Raw genomic sequence first — 19,658 nt, 5'->3', positions numbered from 1 at the left:
CCAGAGAGTCCCCTCTCACCCTGCCGTTGACGAGGTACAGACCGAGGCTTCGACAGAGCTCAAGTAGAAGCCTGCCGGATTTATTCACATGAGCATCCGAGTTAGTCCTTGAAAAGTTAACTATGTTTTGTTGAAAGCTCTGTCCAAATATATAATTATTCCCGTTGTCTGTGGTGTAGTCGGGTAGGGCTCCTGTTCTGGCGTTGAGATCCCCACACATCAGCACACTTCCCTGGGCCTGGAAGTGGTTGATTTGGCTGTGGAGGGTCTCAAAGATGTTCTCGTCATAGTAAGGAGATGCAGAGGGAGGAATATAAAGAGCACATAAGAATATGTCTCGTGTAGTTTGACTGAGCTGTTTATTAATTTTGAGCCAGATATGAGATTCTTCTTTTTTGATTAGTTGGATGTATTTATTAATTTCAAGTTTGTGCCAGATTATGATGCCCCCTGAATCTCTCCCGCGTGTGACTTTTTTGTGTTTTTGGGATGATATGATTATTTCCCGATATCCTGGGGGACAGAGAGTGACCTCATCAGTTCTGCGCCATGTTTCCTGTAAGATTATTATGTCCATATCTAAAACACTTTTCCTAAAATCTAAGGTTTTGATTTTACATCCAAAACTTGATGAGTTAATGCCTTGGATGTTCCAAACTGTGATTGTCAGTGGTTTCATGCGGTCAATAAACAATTTTTACATTCCTCTAGAATAGAACCAACTCAACTTGGACCCGTTTAAAATGTAAACATACATACATTACATATTTGTATTGTTATTGGTAGTGTTTTTTTTTTTTTTTTTTTTTTTTTTTTTTTAATATATGTATACATGTGTATATATACATATACACATGCATATATATATATATATATATATATATATATATATTAATCGGCGCACCTGTTGAATTTGGTGTCTTTTACTCACGCCTAGTCCATCAGCCGTGTGCAGATGAGGTTGAGCATGTCCTTGATCTCCCTCAGGCTGGTGCTGTGTGTGTCGTTCGGGCCTCTCAGGGCTGCGGCGTAGCTCAGCGGCTCCTGCTCGGGTCTGTGGAAGTCTGGCTGTGGGGCTGATGACCTCTGCGCTGTCGAGGTGTTGTTATCCAGCGCCGGGGCTTCTCTGGGTCCTGGCTGTTTCCTCCGCTGGTATGGTGGCCTCGGGTCTTGGCGTTGCTGATGCTGACGGTGGTGTTCGTGTATGGGATGTGGAGGTCGGAAGCGTGGGCGCTGGGGTTCAGGCTGTGGGTACAGCGGGCCGGGGCGATGGAGTCTCCTGGGCTCGGGTGGATGTGGCGGGAAGACGCTGTGTGTTGAGGCTGGGATGAAGCATCTCGTTGGTCGAGGGTTGTTGGATTCTCTCTGACTCTTTGAGGGACTGCCAGGGGTTCGGCCGAGGGCAACATCTTTAAGATTTTTAGCGAACACATTCACACTGTCTCTACGCAGGTGGACGTGGTCATGGAGATGGTGAATGTCCAGTGTAGGGTGATGTGCCAGATGAACATTTGGCAGTCCAGCACATCCGCGTGAGATGTCTGTGTTGACTCTCTGTATAGTGCGGGGGTGGAAATCGGTTCTGGGAAGGATGGTGGAGATGATTATTTTCGATGTTGGGAAATTCTGTGTTGCTTTAATTGCCACCTGTGTAACAGACTGTGCCACTCGCTCCTGTTGTGTTCTCAGGTCGTTTGTTCCCACATGTATGATGATGTGACTGGGGTCACCAAGTGTTTCTTTGTTGAGTTGTTGGAGGGCACTCTCTGTGTTTGGGCACCAAAGTTTTGAGGATTTGTGGTTGGGAAAGAGCTGTTTTTGATTGATAAACCTGCCATTAGAGTCCATTAAGATGACTATTTCTGCATGGATGTGACTAGGTGTGCTTTCTGGATCTTGTGTGTGGGCATCCATCCGTGTTGCTGGCGTGTGGATCTCAGGAGGCGTCAGGACTGGCTGTGCTGTCTGGGTGGCATTCGATTCAGGCTGTATGACGGTTTCTCTCTGCTCTCTCAGACTTTGCATTTCTCTTTCTCTGAAGATCAGCTCCTCTCTGACACTTTTCAGCTCTCTGTTTAGGGTATCTCTGTCCTGCTGCAGATCTTTTATTTCTCCTCTCAGCTCCTCAACATTAGTTTTAAATTCTCTTGTGAGCTGATGGAGTTTGTTTTCTAGGTGTTGTATGCGCTCGCTGGATGTTGTCTGCGAGAGCACCAGTTCTCTGAGCTCCACCAGTTCGACCTCCTGTAGGGACAGGCTGCTCCGTATCTGAGTGACAGACTCCTCCAGCTGTGTGTCACAGTCCAGGGTGGGCTCCTCCTCCTCCTCTAGCTCCGCCCCTGATCTCTGGGGCTCAACATGGCCGCCTGCACTCTCTGTCTGCTTCTCACTCTCTGCCAGTGCTTTGAGGCTGGGAAAGTTGGCCTGGACAGAGCTGAGACATGCTTCATTCCCTTGAAACATTATGGTTCCATTGTGGTATATATTTACAGTCAGAAATGCTTTGCTAGTGTCTCCTCCTTCTTCATGGATTTGAATTTGTCTCCCATTACAGATCCCAAGTTTTTTAAAGTTCTTGTAGTATTTGCAGATGCCTGTGTGCCAAGCACTGCAGTTTTCTGTGTGGAGCAGTAGATTGGTGATAGTGGACTTGTCTCCTTTTAGAAGATAGTCAGCCATTAAAGTCTCTGGGTTTTTCTTTAGTAGATTGTGTTTATATGTTTTCTTGTCTTTAGCTGTCTTTATCTTCTGTGGGTAAGTGATGGTTCGGGGGAGGGGTGTGGCTGTTCCCTCCATTCTCAACTGCCACTGCTGTCACTCACTCACTGCTCTGGTGCTAACTTAGCCTCTAGTCAACAAGTTATTCCTCTCTTTCTTATCTTATTATTTTCTAGAGTTGAAAATAATGTAGTTGAAGGTGTCTTGCCTGTTTCTTGGTTGATGTTGTTGGATGATTTCTGCTCTGTGGTTCTGCTGTCTTCTTTGGTGCTCAGTGTTGCAGCTCAGAGTGCTGCAGATGTTCAAGATGTGTAGAAAATTTGTTGAAATATAAATAAATAACTGATTCACAGTTATCCTGTGATTCCCCCTGTTTTTATCTTCAGTTTGATGTCATTTTTGTCGAGTTTTGTCGAGTTTGGTTCTTTCTAGAGGTGAAAAAATTGTTGAATTTTAAGAGCTAATGTGAAGCATGACCTCTCTGTCTCTCTCTCTCTCTCTCTCTCTGTCTCTCTCGCGCGCGCGCTCTCTCTGTCTCTCTCGCGCGCGCGCTCTCTCTGTCTCTCTCGCGCGCGCTCTCTCTGTCTCTCTCGCGCGCGCTCTCTCTGTCTCTCTCGCGCGCGCTCTCTCTGTCTCTCTCGCGCGCTCTCTCTGTCTCTCTCGCGCGCTCTCTCTCTGTCTCTCCCGCACTCCCTCTCTCTCTGCCCTGTTAAACTTGCATATGGTTTTCAGTCCTGTCAATTATAAACTTTCACTCTATGACGGTTAAGCTGTGCAATTAATCCACGAATCACATTCGTCAAGGGCCGGGCAGCAGCTGGCCTGTACAGTTAATGAATAACGGATCAAGTCGACAGCCTACATCGCACATCCTGCGATGTGACTATCGTGGATTCGTACATCGCGATATCGATGCTTAAACGACACATCGTGCAGCCCTAATATATATACACACACACACACACATATACATACATAATATCAGATTGTAGCCATATTTCTGCTAGATTTTCTGCTAGATTTCTGCTTTAATTTGATAAAAATGTTTATTTATGCCCTGGCCCTATTTAAATACACTCTCTCAAATATTTCTCAAATGTCCGGCAGATGACAAGCTCAACTGCTCAACAGCTAGATGGTTATCTGTCTGAAGTCCCCATCACAAGAAGTGATAACAGTCTTGCCTACTGGAGAAGTAATGCACTTTCTAGTCCTACAGAGAAAAATTTCAAATGCACTTCACCTAAATGCACTTTGTTTTTATGAGAGAACAGTTTATTTAATATACACATGAGTGGGATAAATTTTTAGTTTGATTTTATTTTATACTGTGCATTGTTGCAATGTAATTATTATTTTTATGTTTTATTTTTATAATTTATTTAATTGTAATTATCTTTGAAACTTTAATATTAATTTATGCAATTGCAATGTCTTAATTTTAGTAAAGTTAGTACACGGTCATAGCAATAAATGCAATGGTACTAATAATTGGCATAATTTTTTTCGGTGTTTCGGTTTCGGTTTTCTGCCTTGGTTTTCTCTTTTTCGGTATCGGCCAAGAATTTTCATTTCGGTGCATCCCTATTAAATAGTGTCTGTGCATTTATTTGCAATCAAGTCAACGATATCGCTGTAGATAAAGTGTCCCCAACTAAGCAAGCCAGAGGCAACAGCGGCAAGGAACTGAAACTCCATCTGTGACAGAATGGAGAAAAAAACCTTGGGAGAAACCAGGCTCAGTTGAGGGGCCAGTTCTCCTCTGACCAGATGAAACCAGTAGTTCAATTCCAGGCTGCAGCAAAGTCAGATTGTGCAGAAGAATCATCTGTTTCCTGTGGTCTTGTCCTGGTGGTCCTCTAAGACAAGGTCTTTACAGGGGATCTGTATCTGGGGCTCTAGTTGTCCTGGTCTCCGCTGTCTTTCAGGGATGTAGAGGTCCTTTCTAGGTGCTGATCCACCATCTGGTCTGGATACGTACTGGATCCGGGTGACTGCAGTGACCCTCTGATCTGGATACAGACTGGATCTGGTGGCTACGGTGACCTCGGAACAAGAGAGAAACAGACTAATATTAGCGTAGTTGCCATTCTTCTAATGATGTAGCAAGTACATAGGGTGTTATGGGAAGTGTTTCCGGTTCCGGTTGATCTAATTAATGCAGCCTAAAAATCCTTTAACATAATTGGATATTAAAAGCATATTAGTATGTTATGTGTAAGCCAGGTTAAAGAGATGGGTCTTTAATCTAGATTTAAACTGCAAGAGTGTGTCTGCCTCCCGAACAATGTTAGGTAGGTTATTCCAGAGTTTAGGTGCCAAATAGGAAAAGGATCTGCCGCCCGCAGTTGATTTTGATATTCTAGTTATTATCAAATTGCCTGAGTTTTGAGAACGTAGCGGACGTTGAAGATTATAATGTAAAAGGAGCTAATTCAAATACTGAGGTGCAAAACCATTCAGGGCTTTATAAGTAATAAGCAATATTTTAAAATCTATACGATGTTTGATAGGGAGCCAGTGCAGTGTTGACAGGACCGGGCTAATATGGTCATACTTCCTGGTTCTAGTAAGAACTCTTGCTGCTGCATTTTGGACTAGCTGTAGTTTGTTTACTAAGCGTGCAGAACAACCACCCAATAAACATTACAATAATCTAACCTTGAGGTCATAAATGCATGGATAAACATTTCTGCATTTGACATTGAGAGCATAGGCCGTAATTTAGATATATTTTTGAGATGGAAAAATGCAGTTTTACAAATGCTAGAAACGTGGCTTTCTAAGGAAAGATTGCAATCAAATAGCACACCTAGGTTCCTAACTGATGACAAAGAATTGACAGAGCAACCATCATCATCATTTTTCAGAATTTAGCAGTAAGAAATTACTCGTCATCCAGTTTTTTATATCGACTATACATTCCATTAGTTTTTAAAATTGGTGTGTTTCACCGGGCCACGAAGAAATATAGAGCTGAGTATCATCACTATAACAGTGAAAGCTAACACCATGTTTCCTGATGATATCTCCCAAGGGTAACATATAAAGCGTGAAGAGTAGCGGCACTAGTACTGAGCCTTGAGGTACTCCATACTGCACTTGTGATCGATATGATACATCTTCATTCACTGCTACGAACTGATGGCGGTTATATAAGTACGATTTAAACCATGCTAATGCACTTCCATTAATGCCAACAAAGTGTTCAAGTCTATGCAAAAGAATGTTGTGGTCAATTGTGTCAAACGCAGCACTAAGATCCAATAAAACTAATAGAGAGATACATCCACGATCAGATGATAAGAGCAGATCATTTGTAACTCTAAGGAGAGCAGTCTCAGTACTATTATACGATCTAAATCCTGACTGGAAATCCTCAGATATACCATTTTTCTCTAAGAAGGAATATAAATGTAAGGATACCACCTTTTCTAGTATCTTGGACAGAAAGGGGAGATTCGAGATAATTATAATTAACTAGTTCTTTGGGGTCTGATGAGAGGCTTAATAACAGCCAGTTTGAAGGTTTTGGGGACATATCCTAATGACAATGAGGAATTAATAATAGCCAGAAGAGGATCTATGACTTCTGGAAACACCTCTTTTAGGAGCTTAGATGGTATAGGGTCTAACATACATGTTGTTGGTTTAGATGATTTAACAAGTTTATACAATTCTTCCTCTCCTATAGTAGAGAATGAGTGAAACTGTTCCTCAGGGGGTCTATAGTGCACTGTCTGATGCGATACTCTAGCTGACGGCTGAATGGTTGCAATTTTATCTCTAATAGTATCGATTTTAGAAGTAAAGTAGTTCATAAAGTCATTACTGCTGTGGTGTTGGGAAATGTCAACACTTGTTGAGGCTTTGTTTTTCTTTAATTTAGCCACTGTATTGAATAAATACCTGGGGTTATGTTTGTTTTCTTCTAAAAGAGAAGAAAAGTAATCAGATCTAGCAGTTTTTAATGCTTTTCTGTAGGATAGGTTACTTTCCCACCAAGCAATATGAAATACCTCTAGTTTTGTTTTCCTCCAGCTTCGCTCCATTTTTCGGGCTGCTCTCTTTAGGGTGCGAGTATGCTCATTATACCATGGTGTCAAACTGGTTTCCTTAACCTTCCTTAAGCGTAAAGGAGCAACTGTATTTAAAGTGCTAGAAAAGAGAGAGTTGTTACCACTTTACCACCATCACAGCCCTAGACAAGACCGTAAATCTAAAGCAAGAAAAGTAAATTGTGTATTTGCAGATGTTCTCTCAGCTTTTAACAATATACCAAAAATAAACAATTTTTACTTTTTTTATTTTAGAGTTCATTGAAGAAAAAGAGGAAAATGAAGAATCAAGTGGTGGAAAGAGTTTCACATGTAAATCAAATCTTAAGCATCACATGAGAATTCATACTGGAGAGAAACCATTCACTTGCGATCAGTGCGGGAAGATTTTCACACAATCATCAAACCTTAAGGATCACATGAACATCCACACTGGAGAGAAACCTTACAAGTGTTCACACTGTGACAAGAGATTCATTGTGTCATCAAATCTGAAAACACATGAGAGGATTCACACTGGAGAGAAACCTTATAAGTGTTCACACTGTGACAAGAGATTCAGTCAGTCAGTAGGTCTGAAAAATCATGAGAGGATCCACACTAGAGAGAAACCTTATACGTGTTCACACTGTGACATGAGATTCGGTGTGTCATCCAATCTGAAAACACATGAGAGGATCCACACTGGAGAGAAACCTTATAAGTGTTCACGCTGTGACAAGAGATTCAGTCAGTCAGTATGTCTGAAAAATCATGAGAGGATCCACACTGGAGAGAAACCTTACAAGTGTTCACACTGTGACAAGAGATTCAGTGTTTCATCAAGTCTGAAAACACATGAGAGGATTCACACTGGAGAGAAACCGTATAAGTGTTCACACTGTGAAAAGAGATTCAATAATTTATTAAGTCTGAAAAGACATGAGAGGAGTCACACTGGAGAGAAACCTTACAAGTGTTTAATCTGTGACAGGAAATTCAGGGATTCATCAAATCTGAAAAGACATGAGAGGATTCACACTGGAGAGAAAGCACATCACCGCCATGTACGTGGGAAGCGTACCATTAAGTCATCTGTTATACACAGTCAAACAAAAACCAACCACAGTAAGGCCCTGTGCACGCGGAGACGCATTTATCTGTTTATATAAATATGTTGTATGGTATATGCGTTTCATCTAGACGGATCCGACATTCGGGGAGTGAAAACCCTATTTTTTTTTTTAAACCAGGTCCCAGAGTGGATAAATCTGAAAATGACACCTTTGTGTTTTTGTGTACTGCCAATCCATATGTTTTGTAAAACAATGATGTCATCACCCCAAGTCTCGACCATAGTCAGACACCGCTACGTCATTTAACACCAACAGCAATGGAGGACTACATGTTTGTGCTCATGCTGCAGAAGCTACTGAGCCTGTAAGCTTGACTAAACTTACTAGTAGAGCAGCACGATATTGGAAAACAACTCACATTGCGATAATTTTTCTGATTATTAGGAACACCATACTAATACTGTGTTTGACCCCCTTTCGCCTTCAGAACTGCCTTAATTCTACGTGGCATTGATTCAACAAGGTGCTGAAAGCATTCTTTATAAATGTTGGCCCATATTGATAGGATAGTTGATGAAGATTTGTGGGATGCACATTCAGGACACGAAGCTCCCATTCCACCACATCCCAAAGATGCTCTGTTGGGATGAGATCTGGTGACTGTGGGGGCCATTTTAGGACAGTGAACTCATTTTCAAGTTCAAGAAACCAATTTGAAATGATTTGAGCTTTGTGACATGGTGCATTATCCTGCTGGAAGTAGCCATCAGAGGATGGGTACATGGTGGTCATAAAGGGATGGACATGGTCAGAAACAATGCTCAGGTAGGCCGTGGCATTTAAACGATGCCCAACTGGCACTAAGGGGCCTAAAGTGTGCCAAGAAAACATCCCCCACACCATTACACCACCACCAGCCTGCACAGTGGTAACAAGGCATGATGGATCCATGTTCTCATTCTGTTTACGCCAAATTCTGACTCTACCATCTGAATTCTCAACAGAAATCGAGACTCTTCAGACCAGGCAACATTTTTCCAGTTTTCAACTGTCCAATTTTGATGAACTTGTGCAAATTGTAACACAAATGCTTTGCTGCATACCTCGTTTGTAACGAGTGGTTATTTCAGTCAAAGTTGCTCTTCTATCAGCTTCAATCAGTCGGCCCATTCTCTTCTGACCTCTAGCATCAACAAGTCATTTTCGCCCACAGGACTGCCGCATACTGGATGTTTTTCCCTTTTCACACCATTCTTTGTAAACCCTAGAAATGGTTGTGCATGAAAATTACAGTAACTGAGCAGATTGTGAAATACTCAGACTGGCCCGTCTGGCACCAACAACCATGCCACACTCAAAATTGCTTAAATCACCTTTCTTTCCCATTCTGACATTCAGTTTGGAGTTCAGGAGATTCTCTTGACCAGGACCACACCCCTAAATGCATTGAAGCAACTGCCATATGATTGTGGATTAAAGACTTGCTCCCACTAGACCCGATGCAACAGAGAGCGGCGCTGGACAAGTCTTCTGTGTGTGTGTGTGTTAGGGCTGTCAACGAATATTCTAAATTCGAATATGTATTCGAATAGTTTAAAAAAAACGAATTTCGAAGGTGAAAAATAATATTCGAATTAAAAAAAAAAATGTGGAAAAAAAAGCCCGCGGTAGTAGAGGCGTGTAGAGGTAGTAGAGGTAGTTGTCTGCCTTGCGAGTGGGCGCGCTAGCGCGCCTGAGGGTTCAGGGACAGGTCACAGCCTCACAGGAGTCGCACTGTCTGGCACAGCATCACTGCTGAAAGTTGACGCGTCTTCATGGAAGATGGCAGCAAGTGCAGAGCCCAACTCGACCGCAGCAGAGAAAATGAGGTAAAATTGTTGACCCGCGAGATTAACGTTACTTTGCATCGTACGCCGCAAGCACTTTGTCTGCAACATGACGAGCTCATAACGGATAAAATAATTTCGTTCATTTGTAAGGACATGAGACCGATCCGTATCGCGGATGGGGCACGCTTCGGGGAGTTCTGTCAAGCAATAGATCCGAGGTTTGATTATTTATCGTTTCATGTCAAAGTTCCATGTTTACCACAGCACAGCTCGCTCGGAGCATTCAATGTCAGTTCTATATATGCTGTAAAACTCCAATTAATATTAATATTTGTTTCAATCACTGAATGAAGCCTGCTTTATTTGGGACAACAGTCGCGACCTTAAATTGCTTGCACAAAAATGTGTTTGTTCATTTAAACCATTATGCGCAGAGAATGTGAGGGTGAGAGAGCGTGAGGTCTGCAGTCTTGGCCATTAGTTCCTTGTTTTTGTGTAGGTAATACGTTGTCATATATGTTTATACTTAAATAGACTATCTATACAAGTAGTTATGTCTCTTTGTATTATTTTTGCCTGTTATTGACGTAATGCGTGTCATTGACAACATGCGCAACCAGATGTTCGAATAGTTCGAATATTTGTGTATTTTTTAGAGGGAATATTCGAACGTCAATTTTGAGCAATTTTGACAGCCCTAGTGTGTGTGCAGGATGCAGGAAAATAAAATGATTCATGGGACTCCGCAAAGTAGAAATATCTAACAAAATATCTAAAACAAATAAATTGTTATTCATCTGTTGATCAAAAGCAAAATGAACTCATAAAATATACATGATAAACAGGTGTAAGAGCTTCTATTTAGGCTATAACAGGGATTGATGCCAGATACTGATCCAAAAGCACACCTTTTGTTAAAAAAATGTTTAATTTCTTCCTTTTAATATTCCTTTAATAAAGCGAGTTTGTCGTTATTGTTGCTGTTTTCATTTCAAATAAATAAAGCATTGAACCACAAACTAAGAATTTGTTTTAAAAGAGGGAAAATACCTTATTTATTTTGGTTACAATATCAATTTTATTCATTTTTGTCAAGAAAAGTAAAAAGCCTTTAAATGCCAATAAGAATTTGTACCATTGTACTATTTTATTGCTTATGTGTTTTAATTAATGGGCTAACAATGAACTACAAACTACTATAGTTTTAAAGAAAGGGGAAATCCAAAGTCTTTTAAAAAACATTTTTGTGTTACAATGCGGATAAAACATTTTCCTTATTCATTTTGTTAATAAAAGTTCAAAGTGTAATATAAGAGAATTTGTCATCCCACTGTTTTAGCCTGTTTCTATTAATAATAAAAGGCTAATAATGAGCCACAAACTAAGCATTTGTTTGAAGTAAGGGGAAAATGTAGATTCATTATGCATTTTTTATTGTTGTATTAACAGATTTGTGATATTCGCATGAACTGAGATGTATTTTAGAGATTACAAATGTAGTGCTCTGCTGGCATTCCACCAAACCATATAAACCATGCACACAGCAGCCGCTTGCTTTAGTTAAGAATAACTGTTCTGTGAATGTTGATGCTGTAATAAAAAAAATTTATTAGGAGCATGTGCTGGAATTTCATAAATTTAATGGAGAAAAAAGTAATGTACCGTAGGTAGACAACCAAAATGGGTCATCATTCGTGAAACTACTGCCAGACCTGGAATAGTCTTAGGCTACAGTCTACAGTGTGTGTGTGTGTGTGTGTGTGTGTGTGTGTGTGTGAGTGTGTATATATATATATATATATATATATACATAGTGTTGTCACGGTACCAAAATTTCAGTATTCGGTACCGATACCAGTGAAAATCCATGGTTCTCGGTACCAATTTCGGTACCAAAGCAAAACACAAAAATATGCTAATTAAAAAAAAAATAACTTTTTATCACTAAAAATAAAACCAATGCCATTCTTTATACTTATTTACAATTGTGTTTAAAGTTCCTCTACAAATAATATCATTATGAAAAACAGTAAACAAGTTTCACCCAAATTTGATTTGTCTTTCAATTTATGAAATTTAAACACATTTTATTTTTTGGTAAATAAAGGGGATTTGCTATTAAAATTAAAACATGGAAGAATTATTTTGTGATTAATTTTTAATTAACAGTAGTAGCAGTATCACATACATTTTACAAAATAATAGTAATATTTCTAGCACAATGCCTTTATGTAAAAATGAATTTGTAATGAATGCATATTTGTCATTTATCTGAACTTAAGACTGGTGGTGATGCTTAAGACATTTTTGTTCATTGAGGGTTTCTGTAAAAAAAAAAAAAAAGTAATAGATCATATTATTATTAAAAGATAACAATACTACTAATTCTACTACTAATTCTACTACCATACGAACAATATACAATGCACTATGGATTGATGAGCTGCTGGGTTCATGAATATTAATCACGTTGTCTGCGTTCGGTCGAACTGATTTGCTGAAATCAAAACAGGGATGGTAAAAGATGAGCGCCAGCCAATGAAATTGCCATTTGCGCATTAGCTCCGCCCACTACCGGAGAAACTGGCACATCTTCTGCTTGTTCGAAAATATGAATAATTCTAAATGAACTACATTATTTTGACAGGAGAAGACAACAAAGAATATAGTTTACATGTAGCATGTCGATTCAGCGTGGTAAGACTCTCGCTCTCTCTCTTTGCATGTGTGAGAAACAGAGCTATCAGCAAAGCGACGGCGAGTCGTGCTCCTTCACAGTGGCGGTCTTAACATAGAGGCATAGGTAGGCGGCTGCTTGGGGCCCCCTACCAGCGGTCGTAGAAGGGGGGCCCCCAACAAACCTCAAAAAAAAAAAAAGAAAAGGCCCCTTTTCATCATGAATGCTTCAAAAGCAAGGTACACTTTATTAATATTCTTAAGAAATACGTTGAAACGTTGAAGTAGTGGTTAAAATGTCCAGTTCATGGTTATCTGTCCCTACACATACACCCCCTGTTTTCACAATGAAATGGACTAGTCCATAACGCTGCGCGGCGCGAAAGATAAACACACAGTCAGTGACAGGAGGACTGAGAAATACACAGAGACGACGCAAGGCAAATCAAAACGGGAAAATGAAAAGAAGTTACGAAAGCGGGTCAATTAAAAGAAAAAAGCGAAAAGACGCCAATAAATATTTGGCAACGCTGCCAAAGTTGACACACTTTTTTACGGCTGCTAATACAGACTGGAACAACAACATCCAAAGCGCTAACATTACAGCAGCAGCAGCAGCAGCTAACGTTAGCTGTGAAGTGGCGCTAGGTGAGGAGGAGGATAACGCTGACCAAGACAATGAGGACATCACGTTGTTGCTGCCCGCCGTCACCGACAGAGTTATCGAGGTTGACACAGATGAGGTGGAAGAGTTGTCCAGTGATGGCCATTTTGACACCGATGACGGGGATTTGGTGAGTCAACCGCCTAGCCTAGTTCTACTGTTAGTGTAAAAACGGTGAAATTTACGGTAAAAAAAAAAAAAACGGCAGATGTGGCTGATGTATTTTACACAGACACTCACTCAGAAACTCACAGACACTCACTCACTCACTCAGACACTCACTCAGACACTCACAGACACTCACTCACTCAGACACTCACTCACTCAGACACTCACAGACACTCACTCACTCAGACACTCACAGACACTCACTCACTCAGACACTCACTCAGAAACTCACAGACACTCACTCACTCAGACACTCACAGACACTCACTCACTCACTCACAGACACTCACTCACAGACACTCACAGACACTCACTCACAGACACTCACAGACACTCACTCAGACACTCACAGACACTCACTCAGAAACTCACAGACACTCACTCACTCAGACACTCACACTCACTCACAGACACTCACTCACTCAGACACTCACACTCACTCACAGACACTCACTCACAGACACTCACTCACTCAGACACTCACAGACACTCACTCAGACACTCACACTCACTCACAGACACTCACTCACTCAGACACTCACACTCACTCACAGACACTCACTCACTCAGACACTCACACTCACTCACAGACACTCACTCACTCACTCACTCAGACACTCACACTCACTCACAGACACTCACTCACTCACTCAGACAATGACACACACACACACACACACTTTCTGTCATACCCTGTATCCTGTACATGGGTCTGCTTATGCAATGGCAATTGCAACTTCAGCCCTCTCTCTCTCACACACACACACACACTATCATGTACATAGGTTTGTTTGTAGAATGTTTGAAATGTTCAATCTCAAATGTAATGTCAATTCACTTACAATATCCTGTATCTTGTACATGGGTTTGTTTGTAGAATGCAATATTTGCTAAGTATATGGCTGTTTGTGGGGGTTTACCCTTACTACTTGTCTTGCTGGTTATGTTAATTTGCTCTTATAAAAATAATAAACAGTGCTGGTTTTCCTGGCATTTTGGCAAATTTTGTTATCTGTTATCTGTTGGGTTCAATCGTGACTATTAGTTTGTGTAGTGCTACACTTTGTGTGGTCTCTGCTTTCCATCTTCATTTTGGAGTAAAGAAGTGTATGCAGGGTTCAAAGGGGAAGTTTTTTTTTTCTCCTCTTCAAACTTCACTTCCCCGTAGATTAGCTTTACCTGCCTATCCACAATTCAGTCTTTTTTTTTTTTTCGCTCTTTTTTAAAAATCGGATGGGGGGGCCCCATACATACCTTCGCCTTGGGCCCCCAATTTGCTAAATCCGCCACTGCTCCTTCACACAGAGTTTACAGTTTCGGCAAATACCATAGACAGTAAAAGAGGCAAATACAGGTGTACTGTGCGTCCATTGAGATGAATTGAAAAGTACAGATGGCTTGATGGAGAGAGAACTCTGAACCCAGATAGCACAGGTACGTCGCGGAGACGTCTTTGAAAGATCGTAGCATCTGGTGAACATCGCATTCGATCGAATGTTTTTAGCTGTTAATGAGCCGTCTTCTTTACGTCTATACGATGAATCTTCTACATTTGAAATTACGTGCTGCCACGCAGCGCCGATCGGAGCAAGCAGATAAATGAGGAAAACTAGAGTTTTTGAAGCACTACCATGTCACACAGACGCGACCGTTGTTGCAAAGAGCTATGCCAGAAATATAACGAGGAATCATTTTCCTGACGGGGATTTGTCAATTCGCCCGCTTGTGTGTAGGCGATATCAGTGATTATCTTATTTCGTTGCATCGCGCCTCTCGCGTCCAACTAGACACATGTATTTATAATCAAATACAAATACAACCATAACTATAAACACACGAACTATCTTTTGCAACCCATCATGCACAACCTTTGTTTGCTTGATCCCTCCGTAGACAAAAATACATGCAAAAAATGTCAGCCCAGTTTCTTATTTAAAGTGACTCGTTTCAAGCTAACTGTAATTTTACTTGCGATATCATTGGTTAATATTACTTATCTGTCATCTTGTAGAAAGCACAAATTAAACCTTGTAGCCTACCACACTTGACTGCTGTTTAGAATTTCTAGACAGCAGTCAAGTGTATTTTTAACATTACAAGCTTGATAATTTGAGTAACACTTTAATTTATACCATGTCTGTATGAAGGTCAAAGGTTTGTGTGGTTCTTTGATTCCATGCAATACATTGAAATCCAAAGCCATTTTCATATTCTTATTTTCTTCCAAATAATGATGCTCACAATTTCCAATGAGAAAGTTAAAGGTGACAAAGGCAAAGAAAACCCTTGATGTTTAACTGAATGAGGAAGCCTTCGGATGAAAACCCTATACAAATGTTAATTTGATTCATATTGCCTCAGAATTAATGATACTGACAAAAGTCTCATACTTGATTATGACAGGTAATACAACACTTTATTTTCTAGTGAAAAAAAAAAACTGAGCCTGTAATAAACTTTAAAACAATCTTTAAATAATAAAACATTAAGGACACACTTTAATGTATTAACTGCTGAAAGCATCGGGGGGGGGGGGGGGGGGGGGTTGACTTTATTCACAACATAGAGTACATAATAACAGTCTCAAAAAAATAATAGAAAGATTAGAATAATCCATAACATTTGCAATGGACAAGGTGTAGACCGTGAACTGGTTATGGACTGCACTTAATGAAACTGTTGCAAGATGGATGTGGGAATGATGGAGGGCTATAGGTAGATCTGTGCTAAGGATGTTGTCCTAGGGTGTCTGGTGGAGAAAAGAAGAGGAAAAAAAATGTTAAAGCATTTTATAAGGAAATAATGTTACTGAAAACTTTGTAAACAATAATACAATACTGGGCAGTGAACATCATGTACAATGCGCACAATACTGTCAACAACCTCTGTACTAGATACTACACAGCTGTGCCACTGAAATCAGACTCATGAACATGATTGCCACAATATTTATTTGAATAATGTTTTTGGGTGAACCATCCCTTTAAGGTCCATGTTTGATAGAGATAATTGCTCATTTAGCAGTATTGCTGTGAAAGCTGACAGTAATGAATAAAACTGAACAAAGTTCTGACTACCATACATTAAATAGCAAAGAGCAACAAACCCAAAGCTGAACTGAATATGTGTGCCCAAACTGTGGGCCCCTACATCCTTTCCGATTTTGTCCTCCAAACAATGTGAAAACTGAAGTCAAAGAAAACAAATATAATGAATGTATTTATGTAAGTTGTGCTACACATTAGCCAAAAAAAATGGTTAAAATACAAACATGACATTGTAAAACAAAAAACTCTTTGCTTGCCATTTTAAAACATAAAACATATTAAAAATCCTAAAAACATAACACCCATTAAATGTTCACTGTTATGGGGAACATCTATTCACGTTAATATACACGTATATTCTGAATATAGTAAATTAACATAGCAATTGTTTTGCGAGTAGTAACTGTAGTAATTACATGTATACCCCATTTAATGCTCTCATAAATATAACATAGAATATTAAACCTACATTTAAAATAAATATTTTAGTACAATGTAAATTTTAGTCAGAATCATTGCACTCCTATTCTCTTCAATTATTTCCAAAATGAGACAAGGACTCTACCATCAAATGTAAGTTGTGCTCTGGAGAAACATGACTCAGGTCCACTCACATCTGTCAAAGCATCTGTCAGAGCAAACTGCAAACAATATTTCTTTACTGAAGCATTTTCTTATCAACTGTGATAAGACTTTTAGTTGTATGGATGTCGCCATCTTTGATAATACTTTACTATACTACTTTGCTTTAATTAGAGCAGCGGTTCTCAATTACAGTCCTCGTGCCCAGCTCCACATATTTTTGTAAGTCTCTCTTTTTGATTCAGATAATCAGCTTGTTAGAAGAGAGCTCCGTGCATAACCTGTGTTTCCCATTGACATGGTCCCTACAAAGTGTTCATTGCTCCCTACACCCTGAGCAGGGGATATCTGTTGAAGTTTACCTCACTTCAGAACATTCATTCATGGATTTGCGCTGCACAACATCTTCACAAACACTTCATATACCTCTGTAAATAAATACAATTTAAATACTGCTTGACTTTAGTTACTTGTTCACACAGACAGCAATCGAAACACTATTGTAAGCAGTTGTGTGTAGAGAACATTGAGACTCACATCTGTAAGTAGATGCGGTTGTTACTCCCAAACAGTGAAGGTGTGAACATAGCCTACCTATGAGTAGTAAAAGTTTGTCCTTTTGTTTTCTTTACTTTTTAAAAAAAAAAAAATTAATTAGGTTAAACTGGCTTCTGCTTTTCAACTCCGGACAAACTTTATTTTATAATTTATGTTTTATTTTTTTTCATGGTCTATCACATATCCTACATTCCAAACATATTTGTTCTTCAATTTGCATTCTCTGAAGACTGGAAATGTTGTGGAATAACTTGCCTTTTTAATATATAAAGAAAAAAAAATGTGACATTTTATCAAATTAATCTAAAACATTATTTGATTAAGATAATTGGTTGCAGCCTAAAAATTAACCATTCAAATATAGACAACAGTGTACTAAACAACTGTTTACATATAGGTTTGGTGGTGAACAGTGGGAGAAAGATCCTCACCCAAAGTTTGGCCTGTAATATCCACAGCTGGTGCACCCTGAGGTTCTGGTGAGCTGGCGGCAGAATGAAGGAGATCCGCTCAAAATCTGCTTTACAACATTAAATCTTGGTTATATGAGGTAATTCTTCTTGAGTGGTCTAATGGTACTCAATGGAAGTTTGTCGACACCCCCTAGTTGTTTTGGTATACAAAAATACAGTCAACATTGTTGAAACAACAACAACAAAAAATATATACCTGAAATAGGAGTTTGTGGGAGAAGAGACAACTAGATCTGTATAGATTAGATCATGGTGGTCTCCATAAATAGACCGGTTGCAGAAGAGTGGATGATGGAAGGACTACAGCCAAACATCAGGACAGAAGTCTGCATGAGTCGGGTAAGCAGAATAGATTGCACTGTAAATAAACATCATTAAAACAAATGGTAAAGTCACTAAATTAAATCCCTATAAATCAAAGCAATTTTTAACTAACTATATGACATTATCACACACACAGGTTTTTTAAAGAGCTATATCTTGAGTCTTTTTGTTTATATTTATGCGTGTTATGATGAATCTGGCAATCAAAGATGCAGGATGCTAGTTTTTATTTTTAAATTACAATGTCTTCATTAAGAAATGTTCAAGAAAATGTCCCTTTCATAGCAAAAGGCAATAAATATCATTATTATTATGATTATTCTCTATATTGCACAAGGCTGAGCGAAAAACTTTCTGCATAATGTGCACATGCATGTCTTTAGGTCACAAGGGTTTGGAATTTTATGGATTTATAGTATTGCATACATTTACATTTCTAACAATTATAGAGCATAAAATAATATTTGATTTTTTAAATTTTGCTATGCGTTTAACGTGACGTGTATCGGAGTTGATTTGGGATCAAATGTTATGTTTGTTGCTAACTGAACGTGCACCGCGGTTGGTTGCAAAATGCGTTGCTTCAACATATGATCGGGTAAAACTGTTTAAAATTAGTAAACTATTAAAAATCTTTCAACAATCCCACCAATGGCAAACATACTATCATAAAACTATACATTTCCACCTTTCGTACTTTACCTCTCAACCATCACTCCACCACAACTTGCCCTGACGACTTCTTCATCTCTTGGCTCATTGGCGACTCGCGCGCGTACATCGCCACCTATGGGTTTGCCCAATTATATTTAACAAAGAGGAACTCTCAGACTGGGAGGAAAAGAAAGAATTAAAACAAAACAAAAAATTATATGTCTTATATTTTTGGTAACACCATTGCTTTGAATATAATAGGAAAACACTATTATCATTATTATTATTTTTAATGCAAAGTTAACGCAGTGTGTCATTATATCATTGTACATAAAAAAAAAAAAAAAAAAATATATATATATATATATATATATTTTTTTTTTTTTTTTTTTTTCTTAAAACTTAAATTCTTACTCGCGTGCCAAGCCCGCGAAACCGGGCAGCGGGCTTATATAAGCCGGGGTCTGTGCCCACCGCGCGCACAGCCTGACTCCACTTTGAGTGACATCCCCAGCGGTGCGTTTTCCTGAGGTAAATTACTTTTTACTTAACCTATTTAGTTAAATGACTTTTTAAAAGTATGGACCGACAACAAAAGTAAAGGACATTTAAAACTATGAAGAAAGAAAGTAATACATTTTAATTATAATAACAATCTGTCTGAGGGAACAGTTCGTTTTTCTGAGGGTTATACTACTAAAATAAATAGCAGGGGTTTTCACTCATGAAACCAGTTAAATTGTAATAAAAATATGGACTTAATAGAAATTTTTCTTTTCCGTTAAATGTATCACATTTCACAAAGACGATTTTCCGTCGTTTAATATATCGTTACAGTCCGCTCATCAGCGC

General features: G+C 39.3%; 1 protein-coding gene and 1 long non-coding RNA gene across 2 annotated transcripts; one reads left to right on the top strand and one right to left on the bottom strand.

Annotated features, from left to right (window-relative positions):
• Positions 1-2,940: 2,940 nt before the first annotated feature.
• LOC132149139 (zinc finger protein 501-like) lies at positions 2,941-8,662 on the top strand. The gene is made up of 2 exons (XM_059558533.1): positions 2,941-3,007; positions 7,035-8,662. The coding sequence occupies exons 1-2, from the start codon at positions 2,941-2,943 to the stop codon at positions 7,925-7,927; spliced, it is 960 nt and encodes a 319-aa protein (XP_059414516.1). The 3' UTR covers positions 7,928-8,662.
• A 7,114-nt stretch (positions 8,663-15,776) lies between these two features.
• Positions 15,777-18,482, bottom strand: LOC132153031 (uncharacterized). Its single transcript, XR_009436614.1, has 3 exons — positions 18,025-18,482; positions 17,787-17,872; positions 15,777-15,917 (listed from the first exon to the last, which is right to left on the bottom strand). It is a non-coding gene; the product is annotated as an uncharacterized LOC132153031 (long non-coding RNA).
• Between the last annotated feature and the right edge of the window lie 1,176 nt (positions 18,483-19,658).

The sequence above is a fragment of the Carassius carassius genome, chromosome 1 (assembly GCF_963082965.1).
Source record: "Carassius carassius chromosome 1, fCarCar2.1, whole genome shotgun sequence".
NCBI lineage: Eukaryota > Metazoa > Chordata > Actinopteri > Cypriniformes > Cyprinidae > Carassius > Carassius carassius.
The sequence above is the reverse complement of the archived record's forward strand: the minus strand, read 5'-3'. Positions and strand labels throughout refer to the sequence as shown.

Coding starts and splice junctions, on each gene's coding strand:
- LOC132149139 (XM_059558533.1), top strand. CDS start 2,941: ATGTTGTTGGATGATTTCTGCTCTGTGGTTCTGCTGTCTTCTTTGGTG. Junction 3,008..7,034: donor GCTCAGTGTTGCAGCTCAGA/GTGCTGCAGATG, acceptor TTATTTTAGAGT/TCATTGAAGAAAAAGAGGAA.